General features: G+C 42.3%; 1 protein-coding gene across 5 annotated transcripts in view; it reads right to left on the bottom strand.

Annotated features, from left to right (window-relative positions):
• METTL24 (methyltransferase like 24) overlaps positions 1–27,265 on the bottom strand; it is a 164,798-nt gene that overhangs the window by 125,354 nt on the left and 12,179 nt on the right. For all 5 annotated transcript variants that reach the window (XM_070376473.1, XM_070376476.1, XM_070376477.1 and 2 more), the window contains exon 2: positions 1,494–1,592. In XM_070376473.1, the coding sequence (XP_070232574.1) occupies positions 1,494–1,592 (99 nt within the window). The remainder of the gene's footprint in view (positions 1–1,493; positions 1,593–27,265) is intronic.

The following is a 27,265-nucleotide window of genomic DNA, read 5'->3' as shown; positions in this document are numbered from 1 at the left end:
GCATTTTTCCCTCTCAGTCCATAACTCATGGGAAAACTTGAAGAGGGACTTGAAATGATGCTTTCATGCCTCAAGAGCTTCTTCTAAGTTAATTTGCCTTTTATAAGTTACAGAACATTAACCTGAAATACATATAAAATGGAATTTCAAGGCTTTCACATGGTCAATTTTTGTGTGTGTCAGGGGGGTGGGGCAGGGGGTTAAGCCCACCATTCTCAAATTCAACTCATACTTTTAACACCTTTCTCTGGGGCTTTTAAGGGCTTCTTAAAGTCACAGTTAAGAGGTCTAGTTTCTTATTCTTTATGTAAAACCAAACTATAAAATTAAAACTTCAGTATTTTAATTAAGTCAGTGTAAGTCCACCAAATTAATTTGCAGCAGCAAAATAAGATGAAATTATGTAAAGCACAGGGACCAATTTATCATCCCATTACTCATGATGAATTCAACAAGCTTTTACTTCCATGTCTAGGTGACAAGTATTGAAATCTCTGGTTGTCTGACTGCATCATATGAAAAATGAAATTTTTTTTACCCCTAAATTAGCCTTCTAAAATTCCAGAAATATACGTTCCTCCATGGATGAAAAATGGGCTTGGCCGCCAGTGAGGCTGGGCAGAGAGAGTGGGATGTCAAGAGCCAGTGGGCTGAGGGAGATCAAAAGGCCCGGGGACCCCTCAGTACCACACAGCTCCACAGTACGGCTTTCAGGGTTGCAGCTTCACAGGCAGTCTGAGTTTTTAATTTACTAGCACTCTCAGTCCAGGGAGAAGTTTCCCTCAGGCCTTGATTTCCTTTTCCATCTCTCTTTCCTCAGGATCAGGCTACTGGAGAATGGACCCTCCTGATTAATGTGTCAAGAGCCATAGACTTTCCTTAATGAAGAGTCTCTGCCCGCTCGGGGCACCGGGCAGGAGCTGCCACAATGCGTTAAGTCACTAATGAAGGCGGTGCTCAGTAATGATTTAAAGGGCCCTAGGAACAGAGAGCCTTCGGATTCATTAGCTTCTCTTCTGACTGCCTGCGAAGTCTCCTTGGCTCTCTGGCCTAACGCGTCTCTGTCTGCCAACCTTCTGTGGCAGAAAAGTGAAAAGGCAGATTTCTCCAAACTGGGACTTGAATCTCCAGATGATGGTTTTGGTTTGTGACACACTGGACTGCCTACTCAGGGGCAAGAATCTGTCACTTCAAATGGTTTCCCAAAGCAATTTTCTAAAGTGGATCTTTAAAACACATTGCAATGAATCATTAAAACATCTCGGGGTGATGATACTCCTGGAAGGGATAAGATGCCAAAGCAGATGGAAGGCACCTATTATCTGCCTCTAGGTGAGCAGATATATTTAAGCAGTAAGGCCTCAGAAACTGTCCCTATCAAGCATCTATCAGGAGGCACTGAGAAACTTCCCAGACCCTTATTGACAAATCCTTTAAAAGGGGCAGCTGGCATCTTTTACAGTTTCCAAACCCACTTGTGCTTGAAACACAACCTGAATGGTGCTGATGTATCTCAGGAACCTCAAGGCTTCTTCATCCAGGGAGCGAGCAGGGCCTGCCCAAGGCTGGAGGTCTATTTGCCACCGGGGACCCTGCAAGGAGAAAACATAGGTTAGTATGAAAAGGATCAGGAGGTTAGGGTGGGGGGTGGGAAGGGTGCAGAGTATTAGGAAGGTAAGACTACTGCCTGCAAAACAAACACTGCCACTCTTGAGCATCAGGGAGGTGGTTTGGGGCTGCCATCATGAAGGCCGGAGAAGGCAATGGCTCCCCACTCCAGTACTCTTGCCTGGAAAATCCCATGGACGGAGCAGCCTGATAGGCTGCAGTCCATGGGGTCACAGTCAGACACGACTGAGCGACTTCACTTTCACTTTTCACTTTCATGCATTGGAGAAGGAAATGGCAACCCACTCCAGTGTTCTTGCCTGGAGAATCCCAGGGACGGGGGAGCCTGGTGGGCTGCCATCTCTGGGGTCACACAGAGTCGGACACAACTGAAGCGACTTAGCAGCAGCAGCAGCAGCAGCAGCATGAAGGCCACATCAGTCACAGGGAGACAAATGAGGCCTGAGAAAGCCCAGCTACCAGCTTTAGCAGGAGACTGCAAAAGCCAGATGGGATATCTGTCTCAAGCTTCTGATCAAAGGCAAACTCCACTTGACCCCATCAGGCTCTCTCAATTGCAGCTCTGTATTAGCCGGAGCTTCTCCCCATTGTGGAATAAACCTCCACGGTCTATGGGTTACAGCTTTAGAAATAGGTGCCTCCTAAGGGCCTGTTCTGTTGTCATGACACCGTAATGCCTGAATCCTCAGGGTGCTTGGGTACCCCCTGCTCCTAGCAGAGGGAAATGCGGGGGAGGACAAGGGGTGCCACTGGGTATTCCAGACCTCAGTGCCCCTGTCGTCTGCACCATGCATCTGCCAACAGACCTTGGAGCTTGCACCACCAGGGCTGGCAGTGGTGGCCTTCTAGCACTGCCAGACAACCTCCAACTTTCAGCAGAAGATGCAAGGAGCTCCCAGGAGTGGAGTGATCAGAACACTAAGCCTCCTTTTGTGGCAAGGGTAGAGTAGATGAAGGGTTGGAGGAAAGTAGTGGTGATCTAGAAGAATCAAAACTGGGGATACCTCCAGTCAAAAGGAAGCTCTAGTCATGAAATCCTTTCTAGAGCTCAAGTTTCCCACCATAGTGGTCACCACCGGAAACCTCCAGGAGACTCACTGTGATCCCAAGGGCAGAGTACGGTGCAGGGTGTAGGATGGGGAAGGGCAGGGGCCTGGGCAAGGAGAAGCCCTAGCAGATGGCAGGGTGAACATCTCATGTGAGGAAAGACTTTGGGAGTCTTGGCACAGAGCTTCCTGCAAAGTGGTTACGATGGGCTCCCAAACCTCATTTTATGGTGAGGAAGGGGGCAGGGGAGGGTTCTGGGGATCATTCATGTACACAGCCCTCCCCTGTCCCCCTCCTCACCATAAAGTCGGGTTCAGGAGCCCATCCCAACCACCTTGCAGAAAGGGTTCTGGGGCCAAAACAAGGATCATGCACACACATTGTTCTCCAGGCAGACATTGCAATGGTCTGGATGTGTGTCCCCACCCCCAAAATTCCTGTGTTGAAATCCTAATGCCCAATGTGATAATATTAGGAGGCGGGACTTTGAGAGGTGCTTACATCATGAGGGTGGGGCCTCCATGAATAGGATTAGTGTTCTAGCTCCCTGGGCCCTACCACCACGTGAGGACACAGCAAGAAGGCAGCCACCTGCAGCCTGAAAGAGGACCTTCACCAGGATCCAGCCATGCTGGCACACTGATCTTGAACACCCAGCCTCCAGAACGGTGAGCAATAAATTTCTGTTGCTTATAAGCCACCCAGTCTGTAGTATTTTGTGACAGCAGCCACAGGAGACAAAGACAGGTTTTATGGCAAGAACTGTCTGTCACCCAAAAAGAAACATCTAAACAGACGTACTGGGGCACTTTCTGTTCAGTTCAGTTCAGTTCAGCCGCTCAGTCACGTCCGACTCTGCAACCCCATGGACGGCAGCACACCAGGCTTCCCTGTCCATCACCAACTCCCAGAGCTTGCTCAGACTCACGCCCATGTGTCAGTGATGTAATCCAACCATCTCATCCTCTGTCGTCCCCTTCTCCTCCAGCCTTCAATCTTTCCCAGAATCAGGGTCTTTTCCAGTGAGTCAGTTCTTCCCATCAGGTAGCCAAAGTATTGGAGTTTCAGCTTCAGCATCAGTCTTTCCAATGAATATTCAGGACTGATCTCCTTTAGGATTGACTGGTTGGATCCCCCTTCAGTCCAATAGACTCTCAAGAGTCTTCTCCAACACCACAGTTCAAAAGCATCAGTTCTTCAGTGCTCAACTTTCTTTATAGTCCAACTCTTACATCCATACATGACTACTGGAAAAACCAGAGCCCTGACTACGTGGACCTTTGTTGGTAAGGAAATGTCTCTGATTTTAAATACGCTGTCTAGGTTGGTCATAGCTTTTCTTCCAAGGAGCAATCGTCTTTTAATTTCATGGCTGCAGTCACTATCTGCAGTGATTTTGGAGCCCAGAAAAATAAAGTCTGTCACTGTTTCCATTGTTTCCCCATCTACTTTCCATGAAGTGATGGGACCAGATGCCATTAGTTTTCTGAATGTTGAGTTTTAAGCCAACTTTTTCACTCTCCTCTTTCACTTTCATCAAGAGGCTCTTTAGTTCTTCTTTGCTTTCTGCCATAAGTTGGGTGGTATCATCTGCATATCTGAGGTTATTGATATTTCTCCCAGCAATCTTGATTCCAGCTTGTGCTTCATCCAGCCCAGCATTTCACATGATGTGCTCTGCATATAAGTTAAACAAGCAGGGTGACAATATACAGCCTTGACATACTCCTTTCCCAATTTGGAACCAGATCGTTGTTCCATGTCCAGTTCTAACTATTGCTTCTTGACCTGCATACAGATTTCTCAGGAGCAGGTCAGGTGGTCTGGTATTCCCATCACTTGAAGAATTTTCCAGTTTGTTGTGATCCACACAGTGAAAGGCTTTGGCATAGTCCATAAAGCAGAAGTAGATGTTTTTCTGGAATTTTCTTGCTTTTTCAAAGATCCAGTGGATGTTGGCAATTTGATCTCTGGTTCCTCTGTCTTTTCTAAATCCAGCTTGAACCTCTGGAAGTTCACAGTTCATGTACTGTTGAAGCCTGGCTTGGAGAATTTTGAGCGCTGCTTTGCTAGTGTGTGAGATGAGTGCAATTGTGTGGTAGTTGGTACATTATTTGGCATTGCCTTGGAAACGGGGCACTTTAGTACATATATATATTTTTGCCCCTAAACGGGGTGGCCTAGGTGACTTGGGGTTAAACAGATAGCAAGAAGAATGAAGGCCAAGCTGATTAGTCAGTGTCAAGCCAAATGTGTGGGCTTGGGGAAGCACAGTACACTCTGGCATGTGGGTCTGAGATAAATGCAGACACTATGTAAGTGATAAAGCATTATTCCAGGTTAGGCATTATAAGACTCATATCACTGTACCAAGTCCTGAGAGTCCACAGTCTCAGCAGCCAGACAAATAGTGGCGGAGCACCCTGCAGTCCTCTGGACTGAAAGAACCCTCACTGATCACCCACAGGCTGCCTCGTCCTCAGGAATCCTCAGCGCAGGGCCAGTTTCGTAGGCACGCAGGTTGTACATTCTTAGATGTGCTTGTGTTTGTCTCAGTGCTGACACTGTCTTAAAACTCTTAATTTTTAAACGAGAGGCTCAACATTTTTATTCTGTGCTAAGCCCTGCAAATTATATAGTCAGTCTGCCCTGAGGGGCACCTTTTCTTAGGAAATAGGCTTTTCATATAGCTGTTCTTGTTTATGAAGGCTGAGGAGGCAGAGACTCCAGCCAGAGAGAGTCTGAGAACATTAAGCAATAAATCTTCCCAGTTAATGACTCCCACCCCGCTATTTCTTTTTTTCTTCTCTAAGTTAGTTGTTGATTACCATTTGGTCAAACAATATTTATTGAGCATCAGCCACTCTGTGCCAGGCACTAGTTGGCACCCATATGAATAAAACCCAGAACTTCCTGAGAGGCACTCACAGTCTGGTGGGGGAGACAGATATATACAAAATAAGCTTGATAGAGAAATGCTGAAACATTAGGGAAAGCCATTCTTTCCAGGGAATTATTAATTATGAAATCATAAATTACAGACAAATGCCTCTTAGCTTTGCTTGGTTACACTCCTTTTGCGTCTAATGACGAAGAGTGACTTTCCAGGTTGCTGCTGCTGTCAGCACAGCAACACAAAGCTGCCTGCAAGTTTGTCCAGGCCTGGGGTTTCAAACTCCCCACGTCAGTCTCATGGGATCCTGACAAGTACCCCAGTGCCTGACCCAGGAGCCATTTGATGAAAACAATAAAGTTTTCACGTTATGGTTTTCCTCTAAATCAGGGGTCTGTAAATTTTTTCTATAAGAGATCAAACAGCAAATATTTCAGTCTTTGCAGGCCATGCAGTTTCTGCTGCAATTCCTCACCGCCTGTTGTAGCTCAAAAGCAGCCAAAGACAGTAAGTAAACAAATGGTCAGGACTGTGCTCCAATAAAACTCCGTTTACAAAAACAGCTGGCAGGCTGGATTTGGCCTGCAAGGCTGGAGCTTGCTGACCCCTGCTCTATCTGACTCTGATTTGGTTGTAGACCATCCTAGAAGAGAGTGTTTACTTGAAATAATGCAAGAGACACAGATTATGATATCTAGGTTACAAAGAACTTTGTTATCTTGGGTGAGCTGGGAAATGTCGGTCAGGTCCCAGCAGGATACGATGGGAAGAATTTAGTAGAGAGACTATTTACAAAGGTGCAGGCAGAGTTTCAGTTCAGTTTAGTCCCTCAGTCATGTCCAACTCTTTGCGATCCCATGGACTGCAGCACGCCAGGCCTCCCTGTCCATCACCAACTCCCAGAGTTTACTCAAACTCATCTCCATTGAGTCAGTGATGCGATCCAACCATCTCATCCTCTGTCGTCCTCTTTTCCTCCTGCCTTCAATCTTTCCCAGCATCAGGGTCTTTTCCAATGAGTCAGCTCTTTGCATGAGGTGGCCAAAGTATTGGAGTTTCAGCTTCAACATCAGTCTTTCCAATGAATATTAAGGACTGATCTCCTTTAGGATGGACTGGTTGGATCTCCTTGGATGGACTGGTTGGATCTCCTTGCAGTCCAAGGGACTCTCAAGAGTCTTCTCCAACACCACAGTTCAAAAGCATCAATTCTTTGGTGCTCAACTTTCTTTATAGTCCAACTCTCACATCCATACATGACCACTGGAAAAACCATAGCCTTGACTAAACGGACCTTTGTTGGCAAAGTAATGTCTCTGCTTTTTAATATGCTATCTAGGTTGATCATAACTTTCCTTCCAAGGAGTAAACATCTTTTAATTTCATGGCTGCAATCACCATCTGCAGTGATTTTGGAGCACCCAAAGATAAAGTCTGACACTGTTTCCACATCTATTTGCCATGAAGTGATGGGACCGGATGCCATGATCTTCGTTTTCTGAATGTTGAGCTTTAAACCAACTTTTTCACTCTCCTCTTTCACTTTCATCAAGAGGCCCTTTAGTTCTTCTTTACTTTCTGCCATAAGGGTGGTGTCATCTGCATCTGAAGTTATTGATATTTCTCCCAGCAATCTTGATTCCAGCTTGTGCTTCATCCAGCCCAATGTTTCTCATGAAGAAAGAGTTTAGGAAACTAATAAGGAGTAATGCAATACCTGTGGCTGGTAGCACCAGGGAGCCCTTCCAAATCCTGAGCAGGAAGGAGCAGGAGAGGGGGGAAATTTGTGGAACCCAAAGAGGGAAACTGCATGGAGAAGGTGTTTGATAGAATTACAGCCAACCCTATCACATACAGTCCTATGAAAGTACATACTCACCCTAACTGTCAAATGGAAGGAGAAGCTAAAGAAGCGGGAGGCTGTGGTTGGTCCACAGGTCAGCCTCTGCTGGGGCACAGAGTAGGGGATCAAGATGGAGAGTGGGCCTGGAAAGGCAAGTGGAAGTTCTCCCACACAGCATCCTTTGGAAAGAGGCATTGAGACTTGACCAGGGAATCATTCACTCATTCAGTGGTCATTTGTGCCTTGTGCCAGAATCTGGGTTACAATTTAATATAGGACACAGCTGTGTAAACCAATAAATGCAACAAAGTTCCACAAGAGCTCTGACTGAAACCTCTATAGGCACAATGGTGTTACAAGAGAGGTGAAGGATCCAAGTGCCAATCCAAAATAAATGCCGGAAAATACAAATATAGATCATGGGAAGCAGTCTCCAATGTGAGAAGCCCAAAATTCTCATTAAAGAGACACTTTAAACATAGCAGAAGCACTTAACCTAGGCTAACACACAAAGGTAACATTCTGGATCAATAATAGTGAATCTATGGGGGGGGTGACTCAATATGATAAAACTATACAATTATATTAAGAATCCACAAACTATATCCATCTTGCTATCTGATATTTCTCAGTTCCACTGAGTGTTGACCATGACAAAGCTAAACACGACAGCTGGAACGGTGAATAAGTTGAAGGGTCTCAGGTGGGGATATAATAGAAATATACAGCAGAGAGATGCCCTCAAAAGTGCTCTGGCTTAACGCTTTGGTTGAGCTGTTTAGAAAACATTTCACATAAAGTAATGTTCTCATTGGAATCAGCCTGACAGCAATTTGTGATTATTTCCCCAAGGAAACCACTAGCTTTTATCATCTCTTTCAATTATCATTTGTCTTAATTCTCTAGTGCACACATCAATATTTGTCCATCAGAAATCCCACAAACAAAGAAAACAACAACAAAAAAGAAGTCCCACAAACAGAATTCTTGGAGCACCTTAAAACACTGTTTACTACAACAAGGCAAAAAAAAAAAAAAAAAAAAAAAAAAGTCTTTTCCTTTTAAAAAGAAACAATTCCCCCAAACAACTCCCTAAATGCCAAAGTACACTGTTATCCATGTGCTCCAAATATCAAGTGACCAGACAAGGCTACCCCCATCCCACCCCCAGGGGGTGGGAAGGTAGATTCCTGGTCCCCTCTGTTGCCTCCACTTCCTCTTCAGATCAGTAAAGGAGCAGCTTAAGCAGAAGGTGGTGGAGGTATTGTCACTGGGGACTGGGGCAGATCCATCTGTCCCCAACAGGCTTGAGCTGGTGTCAAATGGAGCCTCCACAATGTGCTGCCACAGAGAAGTGCTCAGGCTCCTGAGCCCTTGCAGGGGTGGAGCCAGGGGGTTGCTCAATTCCTTTGCAATCCGTGGTCCTGCCCCATACATAAACCACGAGGCCACTCATACAAAGGAGCACCTCCTTCAACAGAGATAAGCATCCCAGGAAAGGCAGGGACCCAGATTTCAGAGGAAAGGAAGCAGTCCCCACCCACTTTTGTCTGTGAAGGATTTATCTGGTTCTTCCTCCAGGAAACATGCATTGCAAAGTGAACTGGCTTCCTCTAACGAGGGGAAATGGTTTGATTATATAGAAAAAATTTCCAAAAAATTAACATTAAGCAAAGGATTCTATACACAGCTAACTCATGTTGTTTGGGGGCTATTTTGCAGACATCTGAGAGTCTCTTCCCAAAGGGTAAAAAGCAGTCGCTGAGTCAGCCCAAGTCAGTGCACAGAGATAATGGATCTGGCTCCAAAAACTGCAACAAGCACAACCGTGAGGCTTTCACATATTTTTATAATTTATGACTTCAGCATCAAATTTGTTTCTGGATAAAGAAAATGATTCTTTCAAGCCAAAGAAACTGAATTCCAAGGTTTCACTATTAAAAGATAATGCAAAAAATAAAGCAATCTTTTAAAATACTCTTTTGCCTACCAGCCTACACATATGCACATAATAGAAATATATTAATTCAAGACCATAAGCCCCAAGCAAAACTGGTTGCATTAAAATATATGTATACATATAAAAGCAAACCCACCCATGACCTGAAAAGAGAATCATGGATTCTGTCTTGTGCAAAAGCTTTCTTTGCCTTGAAATTTGGCATAAAAGCTTCCTTCTTCACAAGCCATTTCTCCCACACCCATGAATGACCTCACGTAGGCCACACAGAAATGGTCAGACTGGCAACAGTACCACCACCAGTTGTACAAGCAAGTTTTAGACAAGCATACATATTTTTACTTTCTTTTGAAATAAAAACCAAAGAAAGAGTCTAATGGTCCATTCCTCTGTGTCTCAATGCTACAGCTCTTTGGGGATGAAATTGTATGATAAGTGATTTAAATGATCAGTTTCTTTATTGTGACTGATAATTGGTAGAGTGTCTGGGGTATTTTTGCCAAGTTTCAGTACTCTCAAATTCACATTCCCCACAGCTAGTAAGCTCTTGAAAGGTTTTAGAAACAGCAATTTTCTGTTGTGGGAGATAGCTAACAATTGATTTTCTGCATTATGGTTGTGCCTGTGGAAAAGAACAAGGTTGTGAGTCCTTGACTCAAACTAAACAATACGCTGAGAGTGTGCAATGAGTTAATGTTGGAAAGCCTAAGCTTTCTGGAAAAAAACAAACTCAAAACAAGCAAAATCTATTTATTTAGCAATTTTGTGCTAATTAAGAGCATCTGTTAGCCGGCAGGAAACAAAGATTGAAGGAAATTGTTCCTTTTTAGAAGGAGAAGGGGAGTTGGGGGAATTGTTGGGGGAGGGGGAGGCACAGAATGGGACCTGGACAGAGCAGCCATCCAGACACAACGGGGAGCGTGTGAGCACCAGCCACTGCCTTTCTGGGACGCCCTGGGATAATCATAGTTTTTAGGACTTCACTCAAGTGTGATTCTCAAGAGTCTCTGGGGTGGCAGCTCACATGTCCCTCCCCTCAGCTTCATGTAACTGATCTTTCTCTCAGAATGGGCCCTGCTTTAGAAAGAGTAAGGGTCAGTTACACACGTTTAAAATTCAGGTTCCCCATGCAAAAATTTTGTTACCAAAAAAATCTCAGTTTCAGTTCTGGATAACATGGGTAAGCACACCCTCACCCTGTGTCTGGCAGTGAATACAGCAATAAAACCCGGATAGAATGCATCAAAGCAGCTATTTGAGAAATCTGAAAAGTAAATACTGGCAGGCGGGCTGGGAAAGAAGACCAGAATTCAAAGTATCAGGAAGCAGCAGTAAGGGCACCACTGGTTTTCTTCTGGCATCCCCCTCGTGCCCCCACTCAAGGTGGTCTCACACTGCAGGTAGACATCTGCACAGACCAAGAGCTCCAGAGAAGCCCTCTAGCTCAGGCTCAAGGGGGGAAGGGTCTCCTAATGCTCAGAGAAAGTAGGAGGATTCCCTATTTACCCCTCTTCTTGTATTTCCTTTCCTCCATTCTAGCACCCCAACTCCCAGGCAATCCCACTGTAGTGGAAGCCACAGCAGGAGTCTGCAAGCACCTAAAACTCTTAGGAAAGGGAAATTTCTTCTCTGATCTGAAGCTGTGGCCCCAAGAGGGCAGGGGAAAAACCTCGTTGAGTATTTTCTCTCTTCTCAAACAGCTTGACTTTGGGCTTGCATATAGTCACAGGAAGGGTGTTGTAACTAAAGTCTAACCTTTCTAGCCAGAGGTTCAGAAACACAGGGAACTAGATAATGCAGTCAGCCCTCAATATCAATATCAGCCCTGATAGCTCAGTTGGTAAAGAATCCACCTTCGATGCAAGAGACCCTGGTTCAATTCCTGGATTGGGAAGATCTGCTGGAGAAGATGGAGGAGGCAATGGCAACCCACTCCAGTACTCTTGCCTGGAGAATCTCATGGACGGAGGAGCTTGGTAGGCTATAGTCCCTGGGGTCGCTGAGTCAGACACGACTGAGCGACTTCACTTTCACTTTTCACTTCATGCATTGGAGAAGGAAATGGCAACCAACTCCAGTGTTCTTGCCTGGAGAATCCCAGGGATGGAGGAGCCTGGTAGGCTGCCGTCTATGGGGTCGCACAGAGTCGAACACAACCGGTATGACGCAGCAGCAGCAGCTGGAGAAGATAGACTACCCACTCCAGTATTCTTGGGCTTCCCTTGTGGCTCAGCTGGTAAAGAACTTGTTTGCAATGTGGGAGACCTGGTTCAATCCTTGGGTTGGGAAGATCCTCTGGAGAAGGGAAAGGCTACCCACTTTAGTATTCTGGCCTGGAGAATTCCATGGACTGTATAGTCCATGGGGTCACAAAGAGTTCGACACGACTGAGCTACTTTCACTTTCACTTCAATATCTGTGGATGCAGAATCCTGGGGATACCGGGGGCCAATGGTAGTACATCACTGTATGAGAAGTGAGCATCCACAGATTTTGATTTATCTGCAGGTGTGCTAGAACCAATCCCCTCCCCCATCCCCAGACACCTAGATATGTGCATGCGCATGTGCATCTGTTAGCATATCAAAGACTTGGAGAACCGCCAATAGACAGACCTCCACCAGGTCCGAGTCTGGCCACTGGGTGTAATGCATGTGGGACAGATCCAAAGAACACTGCAAAATTTTAAAAATATAACTGACAACTGATAGTGAAATCTTAATTCATAAAAGGCTGGCTGGACCTTGAGACCTGAACCCAACCAGCTCAACTACGTGGAAAAACAAATATTGATATATGGACATTATTTATAGTATTTAAACATAACTCAGAGACTCAGAAGGAAAGGGAACAACAGAAGACAAGATGGTTGGATGGCATCATCAACTCAATGGACATGAGTTTGAGCAAACTCTGGGAGATGGTAAAAGACAGGGAAGCCTGGCAGGCTGTAGTCCATGGGGTCACAAAGAGTTGGACATGACTGAGCAACTGAACAACAACAGAAGCCTCCATGATATTATACACACAAAAGGATATAACTCAAAACTACTCAGCATTTGAAGAATCAGGAAAATCCCAATTGGTGTGGAGAAAAGACAATCGACAAATGCCAATGACGTGACACAGATCCTGGAATTATTTGACAAAAACTTAAAAGCAAGTATTACAGAACACTCCAAGAAGTAAGAGGAGTGTACACTCTTGCAACCAATGGAAAGATAGAAAATTTCAGCAAAGAAACAGGATATATAAAGAGCCAAAAGGACATTTTAGACCTGAAAAATACAATAACCAAAATAAAAATCTCAGTGGATGGACTCAATAGCAGAAAGAATATATCACAAGAAAGAGTCAGTGAACTTGAATACAGATAAATAGAGAGTATCCAGTCTGAACAACAAAGAGAAAAATGACTTGAAAAAGAAATGAAAAGAACCTCAGGGACCAGTGGGACAATATCAAGAGGTCTAACACTCACTTATTGGGATCCCAGAGGAGAAAGAGAAAGAATGCAGTACAGAAACAAATATTTAAAGATACAATGGCTAAACGATTCCCAAATTTGACAACAGATATAAACCTAAAGATTCAAGCAGCTCAGCAAACCCCTAACAGAAAGGCACAAGGAAATCCACGCCCATACCCATCATAATCAAACTGCTGAAAGTGAAAGACAACAACAGCAAAAGCTGAGTCTCTTTTATCTGGTGATAGACTTCATAGTGGGCCAGGGTCTTAATGGCTAAATGGAGAAGGCAGAGCCAGCCCAGCTCATAAAGCGCTTCTTACCCTGAGGCCCCCTCCCCATCCAGGCCCAGTCCCACCTTCCCAAGTCCATCTGCTAAATGTCTCTGGCAGCAGACAGCACACACACTGAAACCCCAATCCAGAGCACATTCTGAATCCTTTCCCCATCAATCTGCCGCCTCTGCAACGTTACACAGAGTGTAGGCTGGGAAGCAAGGGAACCAGAAATGAAATCAACTCTGACGAGAAAAAAATGCACTATCATTCAAGCAGGCCCTGATAACTTTTAGGAAGAAATTTTTCTAAATAAAATAAAAGGACAAGAAGGAATAAATTCTCAGCTCTAGATTTATTCTCTAAGTTATCTTGGTAAGTTGGAAAGAAATGCCAAATTTGAGTTGGGTTTCGTTTTCAAACTGACATTTTTAAATTCACTATGTTTTCTGTGTGTGGCAAAATAGCTCATGTCTGGGTGAGACTGATACACAGAAAAGGGTAGTGAAGAGAATAAAACATATAATGTATTTTAGGTTTTTATCATAGGACAATAGAAAGAGAAGCCAAACTCCTGGAGTAGATTCAGTGAAATGCAGAGGTTTTTATTTGTTTTCATGATGGAGAAACTATATAACAACTGCATACACAGTGGTACTCAAACATCAATCATGGATCTTACCAGGGTTACATATCAACCATGTAAAGGAAGGGTTTCATTTGTCTTACAAAAGTAAAAGTATAGAAGACTGTTTGTCTAAGAAAGCAAATAGGAATGTGGAAACAGCATCTATCACATTTTTAAGAATTCTCTCTCCCTTATACATGTGCAAGTGCACACACATATACACACACACACTGTATTAAAAACATATAAGTTACCTACACCTCTTGAGATTCAAAGTCCTAGAAGCTTAACATCATCTGAATCATGGATTTACTTTAGTTTGAAAACTCCAGCCAGTTAATATCCCCCAAATATTTACCAGTTTCAAAAACATTATCATCTCAGGATGGAAGGTCTGCAAGACCCCTATAAACCCATTTCAAGGATCCTCGGATCCTGAGTAGCTGCCGAAGCCAAAGGAGATGTGGAGTTAGCAGAGGGTGGGGAGAAGAATGGAGAAGGAAAACTAGAAAAGGGGGGCATGAGAGGAAAAAGGGTTCTCCCCTCACAGCTGCACAGCAAATCTCCATACTCCCGACACGTTGACCTAGGTCCCAGGGTTGTCCATAAAGTGGTACCCAGGACTCTTCAGCGGCTCTCAGCCCACATGAGTCCTCAACCTCGTGCCAAACCACAAGTCTCTCCACAGGTTCCCTCAGTCTGATCCTGCCGCTGGCAGTCACGGACAAACAGATGCCACCTTAGCCTCTCAGCCTCGGAGACTCTTACAAGCTTCTGTGGCACAATGTTGAGCGGAAAGCCTGTCAGTGGTAAAGCTCAGTGCTGCTGAGCAGTTTCAGAGGGAAAGTGTTTGAGTTCCAGGGCCTAAACAAGGCATGATTCTTATTACCACAAAGAATTAAAATGTGTCACCCAGCATCACCAAGTGCAGTGGGATGGGATGCATGGCAAAAAGAATGCATCCCAGAGGCCACATCTTAGGTGCAGAGCTGCAGCATCCAATGGCCACCCTGCAGGCTGATGTGGGGAAGAGCAGCTGCACGTGGCACAGCACATGGATGGGACACAAGCCGTCCCTGAAAGTCACCCAGTGACGCTGGATGATGCTGGGTATCATCCAGTCTTCTTTGGAAAAGGATGGAGCAAGCAAGACAAGGTGCTCTGCCATGAGGAGGACAGCCAGGGTGAATGTGAGGGGAAAAGAAAGTGGGTTCAGGACACTAGAAAAATCACACACTTGGTCCAAGGGTATCATCAGTTTCCTGATGAGGCTGTCACATCCCCCTGTATATAAGCCATCGGTTGCACACAACATATGTATGTGTGTTTGTACGTGTGTATGTATACATATATGCATTTCTCAGTTTTAAGTGTACGCTCATTCATTATTAACTAACTTGTCATCTTCATATTGTCTGTGTCTCATATTGTCCATATTGCCATTCTCTGGCCTTGGTCTTTTTGATTATGATACAGTATCTGGTAGCCTGAGTGAATCCTGCTGGCAATTAAAGATAAGACTCTGGTTCTGGGACATTCCTCACATGATTCTATATTTATAGAACATTTTTCTGTCTGAGTGCACTGTAAGTTATAGTGCCTGACAAGTAGAACCAGCCCAATAAACGTTTCTTTTTCATCTGTGGAAGGCTGCCAGCAGTATAAAACAAGGCAGAGAGAGAGCTGGCTGGACAACTCTGGAACCAAAAGCACTTTAAGCTTCAACCCTAAATGGAAGGAAAGATCTACAGTCTTTATCATTAAGTGGCCCTTTTCGGGAACATGAAGAATTGCTGAAGAAAGCAGACCTCTTCAGAGGTCAATTATTGCCGGGTTTGTGACTCTGAACTGAGAATTCTTTGGCGAACAAGAGTGGGACTCTCCAAGATTAGAAGTGAAGCTCCGAAAGTGTTATCTGACCTCGGCCCTGTCCCCTTTCCCCATATCAGACTGAATAACAAGACTAAAGGGGACAAACTGTCCGATCTAGCTGATGAGAAATTCTGACTATATTTCTCAAATGTACGGGAAAGGAGGATTAACACCTTCTTGCATCAAAGAACAAACAAACTTCCATCAACAAGGAAGAGCTTTAAAAGCAAACAGGTTATAGACTACAGGGGACAGAAACTACCTCTAGCCTTAAATTTTATTTGTTTCATAGTAGCAGAGAATCATCGTATTCAAAGAGAACTTAAGGGTGATCTAGACCAACTCCTTTATATTAATAATATAGGTGAAGAAAATGAAGCTCAGAGATCTGAAGAGACACAGAAGCCACACAGGTAGGAGGGGGCAGGGCTCTAGGCTGCTAGTTGCATCCTTGCTCTGCTAGACGATGCCGCCTCCATCCCAGGTTCAAGTGCTTCATCTTCGCCATGTCTAGTTTTCCTCTTAAGATAGACATTGTATGCCCAATAGCAACTTAGAAGGGATTCCCAGGTAAAAACCACAATGGGTGTCTTGTACTAACACACTCACTGATGCAATGGGTAACAAACTCAGGAAATTCTTTATCCAGAAGATGTGGAATACATTAGAAAATTCTCCAGTGGCTCTGCAAATGTCATACATGACAAATATTCAGTGAGTTAAACAGAAGGATTAGAAAAGATTTAGGCCTTTCTGATGAATGACAATGGTATATCCAAGTTGAGACAAGGGCAGCCTGAGTCTCAGAATGATAGCAAGAAGATGAGATCATGCCTCTCATTCCCACCAACCCACACGGAAAACACTGTATGAGTGATAAATATTTTTTCTTTTAACCTACCGAAATTTTGAGGATGTTAGTTACTGCATAACCTAGCCTATCCTGACTGATACAGGTCCCTAAAAGGCACCGGGTAAAAGATGGCTATCATAATTCTAAATGTATCCCCACACCCTTTCCAGTGCCATGGCATTAGGGATTGGATGATAGGCTAGAACAGACCATTGGTCTTATGGAGATTCTCCCATAAGGAAAGAAAAGAAGTGTAACCAAAGACAATCCATTGCCAGGACAAGATTCAGGGAAACTAGGAAATGCTCAGATAAAGACCAGAAGGACACAAACAGATCCTACTCTTTAGTCTGTTTCCTGAGAGCATCTTGTCCCTAAAGTGTCAGGCCAGGCCTCTTTCCTCCTAACCAAAATTCTCTCTGTTATTCCCCAGTCGGTTCAAATTCCACTTACTCATCAGAATCCAGTTTTAGTCCCACATACTTCTCCCAAATTTCTTAATCACTCAAGCCTCTGCTGCTGCTACTGCTAAGTCACTTCAGTCGTGTCCGACTCTGTGAGATCCCATCCCTGGGATTCTCCGGGCAAGAACACTGGAGTGGGTTGCCATTTCCTTCTCCAATGCATGAAAGTGAAAAGTGAAAGTGAAGTCGCTCAGTCGTGTCTGACCCTCAGTGACCCCATGGACTGCAGCCTTCCAGGCTCTTCCGTCCATGGGATTTTCCAGGCAAGAGTACTGGAGTGGGGTGCCATTGCCTTCTCCACTCAAGCCTCCACTATACACAAAATAAACTATGCAAAGCAGGTGCTTCAGCAACTATTGCTTAAACTTCTCATTTTATAACTAATCAGATGTTTGTTAGTCATAGGTTTGTCTATGACAAACCTAGACAGTGTATTAAAAAGCAGAGACATCATTTTGCCAACAAAGGTCCACATAGTCAAAGCTATGGCTTTTCCAGTAGTCTTGTATGGATGTAACAGCTGGATCATAAAGAAGGCTGGGCACCAAAGAATTGATGCTTTCAAACTGTGGTGCTGGAGAATACTCTTGAGCGTCCCTTGGACAGCAAGGAGATCAAACAAAATCAACCTTGAATATTCACTGGAAGGACTGATGCTGAAGCTGAAGCTTCAATACTTTAGCTATCTGATGGGAAAAGCACCGACCCACTGGAAAAGACCCTAATGCTAGGAAAGACTGAAGGCAGGAGAAGAAGTGGGTGATAAAGGATGAGATAGTTGGATGGCATCACTGTCAATGAACATGAGTTTGAGCAAACTCCGGGAGATAGTGAAGGACAGGGAAGCCTGGCGTGCTGCAGCTCATGGGGTTGCAAAGAGTTGGACATGATGCAGGGACTGAATAACAACAACAGATGTTTGATATAATTTGTTTCAAATGTGTCAATCTTGTTTCTAGAACCAGATTACAAGCCTTGTGAGGACACACTGTGTTTTAGTTCTTTTGCAGTCCCCCACAGAAGTGATTTCAAGAGACGTTTTTACATTGATTTAAACGCCAGTGAGGAAAGAACATAATAGAATGCTTAGGATTAAGGATAATTTTTTTTTATACTACTTTGGAAGAAAGTAGGGAAATTTACTAGCAGGTACTTACAGTAATATCTTAATCTAGCTAAATATAAATACTATTTATTTATTTCAGTGGAAATAAATTGTTATCAAACTTAAATGTCTTTGATTCAAATTCAAGTAAAAGAGATGACAAGTAGCTTAGCAGGAATTCTGAGAGAAACTTTAAGAAACATTGGGGAGTTTTTTGTTTTTGTTATTTTTTTTACTGTTGTTGTGGGTTTGTTTGTTATTTGGCTGTACCACTGGGCATGCAGGATCTTAGTTCCCCGACCAGAGATTGAACTCGTGCCCCCTGAATTGGGAGCACAGAGTCTTAATCACTGGGGAAGTTGGAACTTCACCGGGAAAGTTTCCAAGAAAGCATTTTGAAAGAAAGAAAACAAGCATTGTTGAGAATTTAAGATATTTCATTCAAAATTAACATTTGTTTTGGTACATATATACAATGAAATATTAGTTAGCCACTAAGAAAATGAAATAATGCCATTTGTAGCAACATGGACGGACCTAGAGATTATCCCAGCTAAGGGAAGTAAGTCAGAGAAAGACAAATAAATAATATCACTTATATGTGGAATCCAAAAAAAAACGATAACAATGAACTTATTTACAAAACAGAAAAAGAGTCACAGATGTTAAAAAAAAAAACCACGGTTACCAAGGGAAAAAGCGGGGAAGGGATAAATTGGGAGATTAGGATTGACATATACACACTACTATATATAAAATAAATAACTAATAAGGACCTACTGTAAACCCAGGAAACTCTACTCGATACTCTGTAATGACCTATATGGGAAAAGAATCTAAAAAGAGTGGAAATACATATATATATATATATATATATATATATATGTAACTGATTCACTTTGCTGTACAGCAGGAATTAATACAACATTGTAAATCAAATATATTCCAATAAAAATATTTAGAGATTATGAAGGTAAAAAAATTAACATCTGTTTTAATATATTAAAAGGCTAATAAATATCTACATATTGGTTATAAAATTTAAGTTAAATCTGCATATATTCTATATCTTGAAATCATAAAGTTAGGTTTTATCCAAATCTATTTGTTAAAAAGAGCACAGATTTTTTCTATAAAATAGAAAGTTTGTTTTCATAATTCTAAAGATTGTTGGCGTGCAGCCTTGAAACTATAAATATTTGTTACTATAAATTTTGTTAAATGCAGAAAAATTAATGCTTCGGTAAAGGTGAAAACAGGCTTCCCTGGTGATTTAGACAGTAAAGAATCTACCTTCAATGCAGGAGAACTGGGTGCAATCTCTGGGTTGGGAAGATCCCCTGGAGGAGGGCATGGCAGCCCACTCCAGTATGCTTGCCTGGAGAATCCCCATGGACAGAGGAGCCGGGCGGGCTACAGTCCATGGGGTTGCAGAGTCAGACACCACTGAGCAACTAAGCACAGCACAAAGGTGAAAACTATGTTTGCCATGGGGTTTGATCCCACAAAGCCTTGCAGAGACTCACCTTCTGCTCATAATTGACCTGATCTAGTTTTACTCATTCAGTCTATACAGCAATGCTGTGTAGATCCTCTTAAAGTAACAGAATTCCTCATTGTAGGAATTCACTTTATAAATAAACTCCAACATACTTTAGAACGTAGTACACAGTTTTCATCTTCAGCATATATTACAGCAGAAGCACCCTTAATCTGTCTGTGCAACACCAGCTTGTCAGATGAACTGACAGTATTTTCTCTACCTGTGCACTCCTGCTGCTACCACTTTAGTCATATTTTTACCAGGAGTCATTTGATTTGTTCCCAAACCAGTTTATGTCAGTTGTACAAGCTACTGAAATTACATCATTTCGTTAAAATTTAGGTAAAATGATGAAATCTGTACACAGAAAGAAAACGGGTTCTCTTTTCTATAGAAACCAAGTTGAGAAAAAGCTAGGTGCTATTTTTAAATACTGTTGCGTTAAGCATGGGTGAAGTAACTGTAAAAAAGAATAACAGAATCCCTAAAATCTAGAGGTGTTCTGCACTCAGATTGCTTCAGAAGTGTCAAATTCTTGCTCTACCTAAGAAACCAAAACTGGAAATGGTTGGTGATACAGTTCAAATGGGTTTTTCCAAGAATTCCAGCAAGGGGACATACTCACAGCCAAAGATTGGCCAACAAATGCACTTGCATATGTTTTAAGTTCAAATGGCCTGTGCGTATACTATTCTCTATTTTAACCACCGTCTATGTAATTGACCGATTACTGTGAATTGATGACTATGTATACGGGTCCACTTGCTAATTTTATAGTTGTAGAGATTCCATAAGTGCATAGTTAGAGAGTGCAACATTACCAATTAACTTAGATGCTGGACTAATGTTGGTGCATAGCTGAGGACATGTAAACGTAAAGCAGGACTGTGGACAAGGCAGAAGACTGGAAGAGATGAACTCTAACATAATAAACATAGCTTCTCAAGAAGCTATAAAATTTTAGTAATGCTAAAATTTTTTAGCATTTAGCATAGAACAAGGACTTTACAAATGAAATGACATAAAAATCAATAACAGGGAGGAACCATTGGCTACAATTCTGAAAACAAACCATGGGGCTCTTCTTTAAGATGTAGCTTGAGACCCAGGAGAGCTGAATAGGCCATCAGTAGGGTTGCACCTCTCAGCACATATCTCAACACCAGGGCAGGCCTGGGCTGGTGCCAACTCCACAGGCTGTTAACCAGGACTCTGAGCTCTACCTCCTGAGGATTCAGCCCAGTTGAGATGATTACAGCAGACAAAAGCCCATCCATAACACAAGCACACCTCTCAGTTAGAGACCAACACTAGTTATTAAAATACCTACTCCCAACTTCAGAAATCAACCATTCAAATCATAGCTGAACCTGTCTTAACCCAGCACTCAAGCCTCCCAAGGGAGGGAGTGGTCCTTCACAGGAGGCCTGAGGTGGCAGGGGCGGGGCTTGAGGCATCCGTATTCTGAAAACCCCTATGAGTGATTCTGATTCACTCTCACGTTAAGAGTTTTTCTGAGGTCCGTGAACCCCCTGAAATCAACTGTAAACAAATGTGTCTGCAAACAGATGTTCAGTATTCTGGAACACTTATCCATAGCTTTCATCTAATTGTTTTCATCAAATTTTCATAATTCAAAGAATGTGAAGATTCATTGTTCTGAACTCAGTTCAAGCCTTCACCAATCTGGTTGTCTACATAAACCAGAGGAAATTTGAGAAGAAGCTGAACACAAGCATTCCCTGTACAGAGACTTCCTGTTATATTTCTCTTTTTCGATTTAGTTTTTTTCCCTCCAAACTCCAATCTGTTCCTATTTCTTCACTTCTATTTTTAAACTGAAATTTTTTGGTTTCAAAATAACTATAATCTAAAAACTCATCTGATAAAAGACAGGGAAAATTAACTTTCCAATTTCCCTTACAACATTTCTCCCATTCCTATATGACTTTGTTATTAAAAAATTTTTTTTAAACCTTACAAGCACTTTTGATCTGCTTTTCATATTAGGCTAATAACTTGACCAAACATATGTGTCTTTATTTTTATTAACAGCATTCTGGCTTGCCTATATTTTTAAAGTAACAAATCATACATAGAGATAGTACTTTTTTTTCCTGTTCCTTGTCTTGACACATCACTATAACGAGGAATGATACTATATTGTATGTGTTAAATAGGCTCCAATCTGTGCTGGCAGTTTGGTTTTATAAATAAGAACATTCTTTGTCCAGGAGGAAGGCCTAGGCACTCAGATTTTCCAAAACAATTCTCTGTATCCAGGGTACCCAAATAAATTCAAGCACTTCAGTATCAAAACTGATGTAGCTGTCTGCTCCTGATTGAGGTTATGTCCTCTAAGTGCACATTAGTTAAATAAGCCATTTTTTACTATTTCTGTGCAAAATGAATATTCACTATTCAAAAGAACATTCCCTATCATAATTATATAATCAGTTCAAATTTGTTCTTAAGCAATGCAAGGCATGCTTGAAATCCCAACCTGACAAAATGGCTAAAAGTAAGCTTTAAAATACATTATTTGACTTGGGAAATATCTAAGAAGACTTTGTATCAAACTTCACATCTACAGTTGTCAACAGATTTTGCTGAGATACAGATTTCAGCATGGAGGTAGTCACAGCACATAGTAAACACTATACTAAATATGACCTCAGTCAACCTGGGGTATAATTCTATTTTCCTGAAACCAATTATTTAAGCAGATTTCTTCTTGATGGAATGGAAGTAACAGAACCTCACTCATTAAGATACTATGAGAACCAGTAGAATAACATCAGAGCAAGCCTGTGGAAGCTGGGGAGAGTGATACAAGTAAGATATTAGCATAACTGCTGTTCTCTTTAACACAAATGCCCTCCAAAACGTATAGGATGTGTCCTGCACACAAGTCATCATGAATGAGGTGACAAGTGTCCTTTGGGTGAAAACGAAGGCAAGAAAAAGAAAGAGCCAAGGGAGCTGAAGTCCTTAAGCAGAAGCACTCACTCATAGGAGAGGGGCAGTGGGCCGACCAGTGACTGACCATTTCTTTTGACAAACACTTGGTACTCTGACTCTATGCAAAAAACTGATGCACTAAGAGCCCAGCGAGCTCACAGTAATGGCAGCTGGGGCATCCCCTTTATCTGGCAAACAGCCAGCTCCTGCATTCCTAACGTAGGGCTGTATGTGCCTGATACTACAATGCATGTTCCAGGCTTGGGACACTGATGAGAGAGTGAGCACCAGCCAGTTCACCAGTAGTCAGGTAACCACACTGAGACACCAAACCAGGTGCTTCCTAGGAAAGCAAGCATGTGGGCTCCACCTTTCTACTCAGTGTGCCCATGCCCAGTAGTGAGCACCATCAGACTGGGTTCCAGGGCTATTGCACAGTTAGTTTATCTTTATCTGGACAGAGCAAAACATGTGGTTTCACACCTGCCATTCATTCCATGGGTTTCTGAGAATATTTTTAAACAGATATAATTAACACACCATAAAATTTACCATTTTTAGAGTGAACTATTAAGTGGCACTTGATATATACACAGATTAGGCAACCATCACCACTAAGTCCAGAATATTTTCATCACCTTGGAAAAAAAAAAAAACATTTCCAGTAGCAGCCATTCCCCATTCACCACTTTCCCTCCCCTCTCTCCAGCCCCTGCTGCTGCTGCTGCTGATGCATTGCTTCAGTCGTGTCCGACTCTGTGCGACCCCATAGACGGCAGCCCACCAGGCTCCCTTGTCCCTGGGATTCTTCAGGCAAGAATACTAGAGTGGGTTGCCATTTCCTTCTCCAATGCATGAAAGTGAAAATGAAGTCGCTCAGTCGTATCCGACTTTTCGCGACCCCATGGACTGCAGCCTACCAGGCTCCTCCGTCCATGGGATTTTCCAGGCAAGAGTACTGGAGTGGGGTGCCATTGCCTTCTCCACTCTCCAGCCCCTAGCAACCACTAATCCATTCCCTGCCTCTATAGACTTGCATATTCTGGTTATTTCATTAAAATGGAGTGATGCAATGTGTGGCCTTCTGGGGCTCTTTTCTCTTACTTATCACAGTATTTCCAAGGTTCATCCACACTGTAGCATGGATCAGGACATGTACAAGTTTTGTACAAACATGTTTTCAATTCTCTTGGGTATATACCTAGATGGGTAATTTCTAGGCGCTCTTGAACCCTAAAGTTCATGTTAGCACTCTGTGTAAACTACCTTCCATGGCAGACAGAAGGAAATACAGTTCACCAGGGTTCCCAAAAGCCAAAGGAAGTAATGAAGATGCATAAGAAGGGAAAAAGAAGATATGCATGAAGCAATATACTACTGTTCCCAAAACATCACTAGTAATATATTTCCCCTACATCACAAAACAGCAGTAGCCATAGCCAGGATGAGGGGAACAGCACTGGACCTAAGTGGGCACAGTCAACACGTAATGAGTGCTAACCATATACATCCAAGGCACTATGCTGAGCACATTATATGGCTTGTCTAATCATACAGAGCATGTAGGAAACTTGATTTTTGAAAATCAACACTGATTGCAACCAATTCTGCCTTCCTGCCAGAGTGGCTTAATTCATCCCGATGCTGGGCCTGGATGCAGAGGAGAAAACTAAATTGCCTAAGTAAGAAAATGACATACATTTAGGATTTGTTTGCTGTAAGCTCAAGAGCATTGGATGGGGAGTGATGCTTTGAAGGCTTGAAAAATGGAAGAAAGGGACTGATGTGTAAATAAGAGAAGGCAAGATCAATAGTCTAGGAGCCTAAGAAGAAAAGACAGCGTAAGAGATTCACAATGGGCAAGAAATCCTGAATCAGTTTTATGTTGATTTTTGTTTTGAACTTCATTGACATCTCCCTCTCTTACCCTGAGACTATCAGTAATGCCTAGATCATTCTAGGGGTTAAAAGAAGTGGGCAGTGCAAAACACCGAGGAGATGGCAGTGGCCAGAGGTGAAATATTTAACTAGGTGAGTGATCAGAAAATTTAAATGCTAGATATTACTAGAAAATACTGGGTCTCTCACAGCACACAGTTCAAACCATTTTAAGTATTAAACGAAGAGTGAACTCAGAGCTGGAAAAAAAGGGTTCATCTGACTGTCATAATAAAATCTGAACAATTATATATGTGTGGGTAACAGGAAAACACCAGGGTTTAAATTATTTTAACACTCACTGCCTGGAAATGGCCTCAAAACAAAGACCTTGGGTGACTTTATGATGACATTCCCATGAGTGATTAGCGAGGACTAAAGCATGTCTTCAGTATCCCTGCGGAAAGCCTCGGCCCATTCTTCTCATGCTGCAGATGGCAAAACTCTAGCACAAGGGTCTTGAGGACTAGATTGGGGCCACGGTAGGTCAATGGTCTCCCCCACAATCTTAGTCTAGTTAGGTGGGCCTGAGGCTACTCCCAGAGCAGGAGTTGGCAAATGTCTTCTGTAAAGAGTCCAATAGTAAATATTTTAGACTTTGTGAGCCAAGAGGCAAAATCAAGGATATTAAATAGATTCTTACATAATGAGAAGACAAATTTCTACATTTTTATTGATGAAATTCAAAATATAATAAAAACTGTACAACATTTTTGGTAATATAGTATACTATTTTTAGATAGCATTTTGCTTCATTGGGGTTCAAAGTTAGTGTTTCCTAACATCATATCAATTGCAAATATTCATCTATAAAAGCCATTCTTCACTCATGGGCCATTACAAAACGGGTACAGCCTGGATATGGCTCCAAATCTCTGCAGTACCATAGTCTGAAGCAAAGTCAATGCTGGGAGCTCTCTTCCAAGAGTCTGGGTGTAAAATCCTGATCCAGAAATTAGAGATCTGGAGGGGGTCTTGGAATAGCTCTTGAAAGATCCAAATGTTCCTCAAACACACTGGTCTATTACCCCAGTGATTGAAATAACCATTTTTTAGCCTTATTTACTAAGCACCTGCTTTATGCTGGTTCTATCATAGTCTCTGGGGATAGATTAGTGACCAGGACACATGAGTCCCCCCCCCACCTTTATAGGGGATGCAACTGTAAACAAGAATTAGAGAAAGAAAAAATGTCAGAGAGTGGGGATGCCACAGAGAATATAAGAGGAGGTATCAGGAGAGCAACCAGGATAGGGAGCTACTTTGGATAAAGTAGTTTAGTAAGGAGTTCCTTTTCCTCAATATTCTTCATTCTTCATTTTATCAGACATTGTATACTCTTTCCAATGTGACTTGGGGGAGAGTAAAATATAATCCCATTGTGCTTTGATTTGCTTCCTCTGCTTATTGGTAGGATTTATCATCTCTCTGTACTCACCTCTCTCTTTCCATATTATAACTGTATTATAATATATTATCTAGTAATTATATATGCTATATGTATAATCTACATAATATATATATTTACATATTAGTCTTTCAGATTTCCTCTTCTGTTAATTCCTGGTTAAGACTGTTTGTTTTTCTGTTGAGTTGTTTATCTTTTTTTTCTTATTGTTTTTTAAAAAACTTTAGGGTATTAACCCCTTATTTGTGGTGATGTATGTGTGCAGTCGCTCAGTCATATCCAACACTTTGCAACCCTTTGGACTATAGCCCACCAGGCTTCTTTGTCCATGGGATTCTCCAGGCAAGAATACTGGAGTGGGTTGCCATGCCCATCTCCAGGGGATTTTCCCAACCCAGGAATCAAACCCCCTGCATCTCCTGTGTCTCCCGCATTGCAGGCGGATTCTTTATCCACTAAGCCATTGGGGAAGCCATTATTCATGATATGCATTGCAAATACTCTCTCCCAGCCTATGATTTACCTTTTAACTTTGTGTCTTTTGTTTAAAAGAAGATTTTAATTTTCAGGTAGTAAATGATCTACCTTACATGAGATTTGGTTGTCCGTTGCCCTTTTCAGTGGGCAAATTGAGAGTCATGGATATTGAGTTTACACCTTCATCTCATCGTTGGCTATGTCTTACCCACATTTATTAATGTCTCTGAGCCTCAGCTTCCTCATCTGAAAAATGAAGACAATTCCTACCTCACAGATTTTTTGTGAAAATTAAATGGAAGGATACTAGCATAGTGGCCCCCTAACACCTCACTTTAATTGTAAGTATTTTGAAGTCCTTATAGTATGCAAAATATGATATGCAGGGTCTGTACTTAGATTTAGTATATCATGTTGGTTGAGTTTGTCTTTTAAATGAATATAAAGTGCCAAGTATAATAATATGCACTTTATTATTAGACTAAAACGTGGAAGATGGAACCGGAAAAACAGAGAAATTATTAGCTCCTTAACCCACAATTACTCCAGTGGACTCCCCTAAAGTAAAGAAGTAGCAGAGTTATAGTAAGTGGCAGTATTAAATAGGCGAGTTGTAAGCATCCTTTTAAGTGAAAATTGTATTCCAAAAGCTTGGAAACACATTTCATACTGTCAACCCTAACACAGGCCAAAATTATTTAACGGAAATATTTTAAATGATATTTATAATTGGTTTTGAGGGAAAAAAAATCACAAACTGATAGGAACAGGTAAGCCCTAGCAATTTTATAATAAATGACTTACATGAGGAATAAGTTTATAATTAAAATGCTAACAAAAAGTTAATGCTTATTTCCAGCTTTTACTTAAGATTTTTTCAGCATTGGAAATATTGACAGC

The sequence above is a fragment of the Bos mutus genome, chromosome 9, assembly GCF_027580195.1.
Source record: "Bos mutus isolate GX-2022 chromosome 9, NWIPB_WYAK_1.1, whole genome shotgun sequence".
Taxonomy (NCBI): Eukaryota; Metazoa; Chordata; class Mammalia; order Artiodactyla; family Bovidae; genus Bos; species Bos mutus.
Note: the sequence above shows the minus strand (reverse complement) of the source record. Positions and strands in the feature narration are given on the sequence as shown.